Consider the following 10,995-nt stretch of genomic DNA (forward strand, 5'->3'; position numbering starts at 1 on the left):
AACCTGAATGCAGATTTATTTACATCCATTCACACCATCCTAAATTTCCTTTACAATTTAGGTTAAAAAGTCCTCTCAACATACGTGATGATTTGAACTGATCTATGTATCTGCTTTGGAGTTAATTGACTTAAGCCAGAGCAACATTTCTGATACAAAATGGGCCAAAATCAAATCAAAGTTGGAATCGGGCTAATGCAGGCTGGGAGGGAACACAGGCCTCTGGTGGAACCTCCTGATCAGAGCAGGCTCCACTCTGAAATCAGACCAGGCTGCTCAGGGCTTCATCCAGTTGGGACTTGAAAAACTCCAAGGATAGGGACTGCACCACCTCTCTGGACAACTTGTGCCTCTGCCTGACTGTCCTCATGGGGGAAAAAGTGTCTCCTTACATCCAGGCTGAAACTCTTGTGGTTCAACTTATGTCCATCATCTCTATCTTCTCACCCAGCCCCACTTTAGAGAGCCTGGCTCTGTCTCCTCCTCCTCCCCACAGGCACTGGGGGCTGCTGGCAGGTCCCCTGAAGCCATCTTGGCTCCAGGCTGCCCAAGCCCAGCTCCCCAAGCCTCACAGGACCAGTGCTCCAGCCCCACCATCTCTTCCCCTACCATTTGTCCAATGTCTTCCTTGTGCTGGGAGCCCCAAGCTGGGCACAGGATTCAGACAGAGTCTAATGACTGATGAGTAAAGGGGATTAATTGTCAACAAGGGTACAGGTCCCTGGGATGAGGACAGCCCATCTCATTCCTTTAGCTACCTTTCCTGAATGATTTCTAGTTGTTGTTGCATTTACCAACTAATAATTTTGCGTGCTTCAAATCCTAAGCAAATGTCAGCTAAAATACATTTTTTGTCAGGCATCTCCTGCCCAACTTGTAGCTGTGAACCTGGGTGGGAACTGATGCTCCAAGGCGAGCTTTGCTGTACGCCAGAGTCTGCAGAGGAGCTGCTCACCATGCAGAAGTGCTCTGGCACTCTCCAGAGTGCTTTTACCCGCAGAGAAAGCTGTTCCTTCATGGCAGGACCCCGTGTCTGCAGCAACTGGTCACCAACACATGAACTATAGGAGAGTGCACACCATTTCTTGTCTATTTACTCCCACTGACTTCCACAAATTACCAGGGCACTGGTTTCTAAAGACCTATTATGTAGTGCTACCACTACAGTATCACACTGGAGCACAGAAGTTAATACCTTCCTCATTAAAATATTTTATTAATACGCAAATAATAAAGATGGAGGCAAATACTTGATGACATGATTGAGTTTTAAAATATCTCAGAACGAACAGAAGGCAAGCTAATTAGTTATGACGATGTCATATGCTCACAGAAAAACAGGTCTAACCTTGAAAGTAATTGGAACCTTCTATGACCTTGTCTGAAATATAAAAACATACATAAAATGAGGAAATCAGCCCCATAATTAATTTACTATTGCTTAGTAAGGCATCAGGAGTGAGGCTTGACCTCCCCAAATTCCAATGTCTAAATGCAGGTTGAGCCAGTCACTGTGGCAATAAAAAGCCATAGAAGAAATGCGACAATTTTAAGTCCATATTGGGATAAAATAAATTGAGCTTACAAATTTTCCTTTCTCTCCACTGACGATACAGGAGCACAGGACAACCTCGGCATTATGCCTCCCACCGCACGTTTCACATCCAGAGATGTGTTCTTGGCCCACCACTCACGTCAAGGTCTCTTTTACTGTGACCTAAGCAGAAATAAGTGGCATTGGTATGTTCACACAGACATTTCTGCTGTTCAGCTCAAAATGGCAACTAATTAAGTTTCAGTAACTTGTTTGCGTGCTGCACCCTCTGTAAAAAAACAAGATTTGAAATGCCCCTGAGCTGAGCATTAGTAAAATGACAGCTTAACACTTCTGCATCTGTGCTGTGATTGAAGCTTCATGACCAGTTAGCACAAATTCAGACATGCTTAACTCAAGCAGTGTGGGTGCGATGCGCTGTTTCAAGTTATTCTTACTATCTGCATAACAATACTGCCCCAAGGTGCCAGCTGAGATCAAAGTCCAACTGTATTACAGGGTACCTACATTCCTAGTAACACTTCATCTGCTGTGGACCAAAACACGCCACTGCAGCACCTGAGGATATTACTACTTCCAGGTGTATACTGCTTCCTTGTATGTGGAGGAGATGTTGTGTCTCCTGTAGGAAAGGCAGCAGTAAAGCATAAATGCTACATCTAAGCCACCGCATCTTTGCCTCTGTGGGGGAGCAAAGCAGCAGATACCTGGGGTCCCTTCAGCTACAGCAATTAAATTCATTACAGCTGAGTCCTACAGAAGCACTCCTTGCTTCAGATAATGTACAAAATAGACATGGAAGCAGAGAGGTGAACTGGCTTCCCACGATCACTCAGATGGTCATGGAGTAGCCTGGGAGAAAGTCCAGACTGATCCACTACACCATACTGTCTCCCAAATTATTAAATCAAAATATCTTCTTTCTCATAGACAAGTCTTAAAATGGGGCACATATTTATGCAGCAATGCCAATGGCCAGCATCAAATATCTGACTTAAGCTGGGGGAAAAGCCACTGGGTATCAAGTGCGTGGTCTTAAAGACCAAGTAGGTCTCTGGTAAGTCTTACGGAACTTAAAGGATGAGGGGAAAATTCTACTCTATTTACTCACACTTACATCATCATACAGGTACAGAAGTGCCAAAGGAAGGGAAAGGAGGAGCGATTCTTTCCCCTATGTTGTGGAACCGTTACAGAGCTAAGTTGAAGCGACCCTGTCTGCTGTTGAGCTCTCAGCTCACCAGCCAGCAAGTCTACTCTTTGCTCAACACAACCTTCTCCTATCTACAATCAGTGCTTTACAAATTAACCCCGCTGTCACAGTGATTGGCAGGTGAGGGCTTATTTTCTCCCGTGACAAACAGCTGATGTTTGCCTATTTCAGATCCCTGCATAAGCAAATATTGTTCAAGCGCTGAATTCCTAAGCAAGCTGAAAAATGCATTATTTAAAATATGATTGTGTTCCAGCATTGCACAATATTAATATTGCTAAAGCTACTTAATGCTTACACATCTAATGCATATATATAATAATTTGATAAATTTCAACGGAGCTTTTTTATAACTGTTTCCAGTTATTCATGAACTATATCACGACTAATTTGGACCAAATGTTTAATTGGTCTCTGTATTTGTGCATGTTATTGGTTGCACATTCAGTCTCCTCTTCTGCATGACCAAAAACTTGCACTTTTTCTGAAGATCTGCTCTTCATTTGGTCTCTGCTGTTAGACAAGGTGCACCCCATTCAGATTGCATTTGTTTTTTCAGTTTGGCAAGACCAGTGAGACATTCATCTCTCCATTTTCTCCTGGCATCCAGGACTTTTGGAACAACTGGAATTCTTTCAGACATTGCCTGGAACAGAAAATTTAAGATGATTAAATCTCACGTTCTTAGTGAAAAGTTTCTCACCAGCATTGGTTTCCTGCTTTCCCTCTGTCAGACCAAGTAACCATCCACACAAACTGTAATTTAGTCTATCACAAGCAATAGGCCACTAATTCTTTACCTGGGTGACTGGAAATGAGTTAACCTGTACTAGAAGAAAAGTGGAGAGGGTTGGAGAAGGTTGGCCTGAATGCGGCAATGAAGGTGCCTACAGAAACGTCAAAGCATCGGCCTCTTCCCTCAGTTTGCCCCACACAGACACTGTCTAGTCTCATTGATATAACCTTTTATTAAATAGGAAGGAGGCAACCTGGCCATTTATGTGGCTAAAAATGTGCTCTAAACCAAATTCCTCTGTGTGTGTGTGTTTAAAGCTGTGATCTCTCTTCTGGTTCCTAATAAATTTAATGAGGGATACCATGTTTATAAAAAACACTTTGTCTTAGTGCCAGTTATAATTGAAATGACAGAGGCTGACACATAACAAACCCAGAATTTTTCTTTCAAAGAAAAAAAGCTGTTTTGAGAGTGCAGGTAGAGATCGCAAGGTCACCTTTGCCAAAATAGCACCTGAGGTCTTAGGTTTAAAAGGCAAGAGTTGAGAAACTGGGTAAAACCCAGACCTGCTATCAATGATGGGCAGGTTGCAGTCACTCCAGAAAAAAGTCAGGGGAGGGACAGAGGAGTAAGATAAGGAAACCCATCTTTGGCATTGAAGACCAAAGATAATAGAGACACACAGAAACAGACACTGAAGTGGAATCCAGCTTTCTGTAAAGAAACCCAGACTGTTTCATACTAATCAAAAGCTTCTAATTGTGAATAACTCCACAATTATTATTGATTGCTATTATAAGCAGTCTGTGTGGGTTAAGCATAAAATAATCTTCTTCCTTTTTAACATAGCTGATGTTGAAATTGTATAAATAAGAACAAAAAAAAAAAAAAAAGGAACAAAACCGCAGTCTTCCAGACAGAGAGCTTCCATACATGGAATTAATCTGACAGCTCATCAAGGACGACTCAACACATACACATGTTCTTTAGCAAAGCATTAAAAAGGCAACTATGAAAAAGCAGAGTTAGGAAATAACAATACTTCAGTTAATTCCTATGATCGTCCAAAATAGCCTATACAGTGAGTATAAAAAAACTGTGGGCTTAGAAATGGTAATAGACAAACTGGGTCCCAATCCAGCACAGCACTTAAAACACAACTCATCTTTAAACATGCGAGTAACCTTACCTGACTGCTCATATGCTTAACTTAAATGTGTATTTGCAGATGTTATAGACTGGAGCTCTAGTTTATAAAGTATACAAAACCAAGAAAAATAACACCCAGAAGAGAAAAGCTACAGGGTTTATGCAGGAAGATGGAGTAGGAGGACAACACAGGGAGAAAAAGTCATATAGGAAAGGAAGCTTGGAGCTGTGCATGTTACGGTTGAGGACACAGGACAGAAGTGGTAAGAAATAGTGTGGAGGCCCTCTTATCACCCTCTACAACTGCCTGAAAGGAGGTTGTAGTGAGGTGGGTGTCGGCCTCTTCTCCCTGATAATGGGCGATAGGATGAGGGGAAATGGCCTCAAGTTGCGCCAGGGGAGGTTTAGGTTGGACATTAGGAAATTTTTTTTTCACTGAAAGGGTTGTTAAGCACTGGCACAGGCTGCCTAGGGAAGTGGTCGAGTCCCCATCCCTGGGGGTATTTAAAAGATGGGTAGACGAGGTGCTTAGGGACATGGCTTAGTGGTGGACTTGGCAGTGTTAGGTTAATGGTTGGACTTGATGATCTTAAAGGTCTTTTCCAACCTAAACGATTCTATGATTCTATGATTTGATGCCAACAACCCATAGTTGTTAGCAGTTGACTCCTCTGTCTAGTAATAATGTTCCTCAGCTGCTAGATCACCTTCCCTTGATGTATGTCAAAGCACTTTGAAAAGGGACTTACATGCATTCTGTACTGATCTTTTAATTCGAAGTACACGCTCACACAAGAAATACAGACTACAGCTACCTCTAACAGTAAACTGAAATGGTACAAATGCTAAAATAAAAGCTAATGTTCTTTGTTCCATATTTACCTGATTGATTTTCTGCTCAATTTCACCTGAAAATTCTGGAACTGGTCCAAAGGTGTTCAGAACAAGTCTCATACCTTCACGATATCTTTCACAATAGTTTGAGATGCCTAAAAGTAAGAGTGAAAAATTGCATTTCAACAGAAATTCCTACTTAAGTTCAGTAAGGCTGCCTGTGCTTAAGCACTGTCTTAAATTAGAGTCCAAAAAAAAGGTGTGCTCTTATGCTTAAGTTACCTAACTGTCTCAAGGAAAAATGGATTCTATCCACCACACTCTCATTAAGGCTCACAGAAAAATCATTTAGGATTATGCCTTTATTGCCAAACCAATTAATGTTACATACCAACAGGCAATGCTACATGAGGGGTATAGTACACAACCATGGTTATACTTGTGCTTTGTTACTTGAGATCAGAAAGATTCCCCAACCAGTGTCCATATGGAGAGTGCTCTCACCCATTCCTCCTGTGTGGTATGTGTCGTATCAGTTGAAGCATTCCTGTTGTTACCTATATTTATTGACCTGGAGTGCATCAAGAGGAACGTGGCTCAGGGGGAAAGAGTCAAAGGCACAGAGACCCAGGTGGCCTCCAGTGAATGAGGAACAGATGGATCTTGCAGATCAATACCTTGTGTTGCAACTGGGGTTAACAACAAGGGTTTGGCTTTTATGACCACAGGACTCTGTTTGATGGCTTAGCAATGCTGAGGGGAGATGGGATCCATCTGACAAAGTGAGAAAAAGCATCTTTGCCAATAACCTGGCCAATCTGGTGAGAAAAGCTTTATATTAGGACCACTCAAAAAGTGACATTACAACCTGTAGTCAAGCGAGGAAGGGGTGTACGGGGGTGGAAAGAAAAGAGTGCAGGGGACTAGGTACAAGAGAAACCTCAAGAAAGTATAAAAAAAGGCAGGAGTCATCCACCTCTAGTGTATGTGCATGAATGCGTGCAGCCTAGGAAACAAGCAGGGGAAAGAAGAGCTCCATGAGTGGTCACACAACTACACTGTTGTTGGAGCAACTGAGGTGTGGTGGGATGGCTCGCACAACTGGAGTGCTGCAGCGGACAGATACACGCCGCAGGAAAGACAGACAAGGAGGGTGTGTGCTATCTCTGTAAAGGAGCAGCTCAGATGTATGGAGCTATTCTATGGGACGAGCGACTGGCTGGGTGAGAGCCTGTGGTCAGCATCAGTGGAGAGGCCAGTAAAGGACAGAATCCTCCAAGGGCAAGAACAGTCCATCCCGATATTCAGGAAGACAAGTAAATGTATCAAGAGATTGGCTTGGATAAGCTCCAGTGTAAAAAAGCAGCATACAGGCGGTGGAAGCAGGGACAGGCTGTAAAGGAGAAATCTAAAAACACTGCCTAGGTTTGTAGGGATGGTGTCAGGAAAGAGCAGTATTGAATATCTATCCTGAGACCTGTACTGCCTAACAGCACTTGCTCATGAATTTTGCAAATGATACCAAATTGGCCAGGGGTGGGAGGTAGCGGGGTGGACCAGCTGATACATTGGAGGGCAGAGCTGCCCTTAGACAGGCTGGAGGAATGAGCCAATACAAAACCTGAAAAAAATTAACAGGTACAAATGCCAAATTCTGCACCTCAGAATGAAGAGCTCCTTGCAACAACACAGTCTTGTGAATCCCAAGAACCTGGTCCCAGTAGGCAGCAAGCTGTACGTGAACCAACAGTGTGCCCTGGCAGCAAGGAGGGCCAACGGCATCCTGGGCTGTGTTAGCAGCACAGCCAGTAGATTGATTACCCGCTTTTACTCAGCACTCATTAGACTGCATCCAGAATACTGTATTCAGTTTGGGATCCCCCAGTACAAGACAGACATTGACAAACTCCAGCAACTTCAGCAAAGGCCACCAAAATGGTGGGGGCTGGAGCACCTGCCCTGTGAGGAGAGGCTGGGGGAGATGGGCTTGTTCAGCCTGGAGCAGAGATGGCTTTGGGATGACCTAACAGCAGCTCTTCAGTGCCTACAGGGAGGTCATTGAGCAGACAGAGCCGGGCTCTTCACAGTTGTTGCATGGCAGGAGGACAAAAGACAATAGGCACAATTTGAAGCAAGAGGTTCAGACTGGGATACTCAAGCACTGGCACAGGTTGCCCACAGAGGTTGTGCAGTCTCCATCACTGGGGGTTTTCAAGACTGGATGAAGCCCTGAGCAGCTTGGTCTGACCTCAGAGCTGACTGTGCTGTGAACATCTTAAAAAACATGTGGTCAGAGAACCTGAGAACCAGCTAACTGGTAATAACAGGTAAAACGGCTGAATTAGGGAAACATCCAGCTTCCATCAGCTCCTGTAGGAATGTCAAAAAAAAAATGCCTTTTGAGGCATTAGAGAGGAACTGGAATGATAGATGCGCCAAAAAGAGAAATCGGTCATTTAGCCAGACATATACATCTAGTAGACTTTTTAGTGCTATTAACTACCACATAATCAAGAAAGGTTAAGGCAGTCTTTCCCACTGTACATCAATCAAGAAGTCATGAGCTGCACCACAGCAGTAAATGAGCAATGTTTGTCTGGCAGTAAGCAAGCTGACACGAGTAAGAATGTGATTATCCTGATGAACACCCTAGATCTGAGCAGGGAAGTTCTGGATAGCCACTAAAAGCTTCTGACAATCTCCCTTTTCTGAGAACTATAGAGACTGAAGAATTTGCAACCTTAACTCTCTTTTTATTAGCTAATTATCAAAGCAAAGAGGAGAAAGCTGCAGAAGACAAAGGCAAGCAGTTACAGTCACCGACTCTTTCATGAAGACTCAGGAGATCGTACAGACCAAGAAGCATGAACCTGAACTGCTTGTGGTCTTATCCAACCACAAAATGCAGGAAATGTAAGTGGGGTGGCCTGACTACTACACAAAAATATGCAGCTCAGGTCAAGAGTCATTAGCCAGTCTCTTTCCTGAACAGCTTGTAGACAGTTCCCTGGAATGCAATACTGTGTGATATCAATATTGTAGAAGTCACACCTGTCTAACCCTAAATGCTTGAGGTTGAAAGGTGGATGAAAGAACGGAAACCTCTTGACTGCTGGTAACTATGAATCATAAACTACAACACTTATACTGCTCAACGTGCCTGAAATTGCTGAAGTACAGGTTTTCCAAAAGACCTCTGAGGTCAATAAGAGTATGGAGAACACTCTTGTTTCTGGACCAAAGACAGAACTTTCAAAGGACAGATGCTCAAGAAGTATTAAATCTCCTCTGAAGTCCTGATGACCACCAGACAAACAACTGAAAGGACAGAATGGGAGAACATGTCCATTCCATGAGAGCAATGTGGAGAGATTTGAGAGTATTCAACTCTTAAAAAATGGACTAGAAACATTCTCCAGTATCAGAAGGAAGGAGGCTTTGAGAAAAACAGTAGCTTTGTTAAGTAGCTTCAACCTGTATTTGGTGCCAAGAGTGTGCCATTTAGTCAGCTTGTTTCCTTGTGTTATCTACTCATAGAGCATATGTGTTCCTAGAACACACTCTGGCATGTTCTGGCCTTCTCCAACACCAAAAGGGAGGTCAGCTGGTGATACTGGTATACTGGTGCCCTAATTATATGAAAATCTAGTATTTAGCTCATCTTTCGTGATTGACATACAGCCAGAAACCTTCAAATTGCTTTGCAGGCTTCAAAACATCACTGGCAGGAAGTGCGTTCAGGAAGAGAAGCATTACTGTGGGTTGTGGAACAGGCTGTGATACGATTCTATCTCTTCACTGAGGGAATAAGCAGAGACCATCCTCCTCCAAAGACACTCTGGAAAAGACCACTGGTTATCAGGGTTTACTGACCATGCCCTGTCATTAACATAAGTGCTTGCCTATTACATCTTAACAGCTGGGCTCACAGACTTTGGCACCTGAAGCCAACCCAGATCAACCTACAGAGTATATGCTATCCACGTGAGCAATCTTGGGAACCCAAGACAATTCTAGATGAGACTGATGCACCAACCACAAGATGATGATATTTACATTTCACCTTGTTCACGTGAGCTTTTTCGTCTAATGATGAGGACCCTGAGCAAAAAGTTTGCCCCCACATCATGCAACATCATAGAAAGTTCCTAGATGTAGAAGTATAAATGACTGAGGCTGTAGAGTGCAGAACTATGTGGACTTGGGTATCCAAATTCAGTCAAATATGGCAATTCAAGCAAATCCACATGAGGCAATAAAAGGAACGATAAACAGAGCAGTGTCAGTTACCAGTTATTCTGGTGCTGATCCAGCTGACACAGGTCTATGACACCTAGAATCAATGCTGAATAGTTTGGGTTTGGTACTTTTCCAGAAGTCAAGAGGAACCTCTCAACCACCTGGTAAGCTTGTGTAATAATACCATAGTTCTGAGTAGTTTTGATTCTGGTACAGTCAGGACACAGTAGAAGAGAAGACTGTGTGCCAGAAATCTTTTTCATGAGCCCCAATCTAAAGAGATAACTAATATCTTGGGAAAGATGAATGCTTGGACACGGCTGATCCATTTACCTGAGCTGGAGATGGTCTTCAAAGCTCACTCAGCCAGCTAGTCCTGGAAATTGAGCTCCTACTGGCAGCTCATCTACAGCCTAAATGAATCAGAACAATTTCTGGGTGGGTGTAGCTTACCAATGCAACAGAGACATGCCAAATGCAGGTTGGGTAATGCAACTCCCTCACTGCATGCCACATATGAATGAAAAGAAGCCTTATGCAAAGTCAGCAAAATAGGAAAAGTTTAAAAAAAAAAAAGTTATGGGTCTAGAGAAGCGCAGCAATTGTGGCTGAAATGGCAACATGCAGGCATGCACACTGCATGCCAAGCAGGGGGTGGACACTGCAAAATCTTTCAAGAAGGATTCTAACCAAAAGTTAGAATACACGTGGTCTCACTCAGAGATTACAACCCCAATAATTTCAAAATAGCTAACTCTAGATAGCACTCCCAGCGTGAAATATCAGTGGAGACTAGTGCAATCTTTAACTTGGTTTAAGTAATCAAGATCAATTCTATGCTGCCAGCTTCAAGAAGGCACTTGAGCAATGGGGAATATTGCTGGAAAAATCACTTTGCTTTTCAATTGCAAACTCAAAACTGGCAAATATTTGACTCCAGGCCTTTAGACTTAGGAGTCCTTTGGTTCAAAGGTCAGGGCTATTGCAAAGGTGGATGAGGAGAGCACTTGACTGGAGCACAGGGACAAGAAGATGGCAAACAAATATGACAGAATCCCTTTAACTTTAATCCTTGTTGATACTGCCCTGGGAGCAGCTTAAGCTGGAAGAACTAGCATCTGCAAACACCGTGAGATAGACAGGGCAGCACCTGGGAGCTGGAGAACCAGGAGGAAGATGGCAAATGGGGCTGTTAAAAACAATCAAAATCTCTCCTTTCATCCAGCTGCTGTGCCCCACTATCTCAAACTGGAGAAAAAGAATGACGCA

The 10,995-nt window shown here is 43.3% G+C and overlaps 1 protein-coding gene across 1 annotated transcript in view; it reads right to left on the reverse strand.

Annotated features, from left to right (window-relative positions):
- Positions 1-1,387: 1,387 nt before the first annotated feature.
- CRYL1 (crystallin lambda 1) overlaps positions 1,388-10,995 on the reverse strand; it is a 56,791-nt gene continuing 47,183 nt past the window's right edge. The window contains exons 10-11 of the mRNA XM_009648301.2: positions 5,536-5,642; positions 1,388-3,414 (exon numbers count right to left, since the gene is read on the reverse strand). Of these exons, the coding sequence (XP_009646596.1) occupies positions 3,268-3,414; positions 5,536-5,642 (254 nt within the window). The 3' untranslated portion in view covers positions 1,388-3,267. The remainder of the gene's footprint in view (positions 3,415-5,535; positions 5,643-10,995) is intronic.

Source organism: Egretta garzetta, unplaced genomic scaffold (assembly GCF_000687185.1).
Source record: "Egretta garzetta isolate BGI_Z169 unplaced genomic scaffold, ASM68718v1 scaffold401, whole genome shotgun sequence".
Classification (NCBI taxonomy): Eukaryota; Metazoa; Chordata; class Aves; order Pelecaniformes; family Ardeidae; genus Egretta; species Egretta garzetta.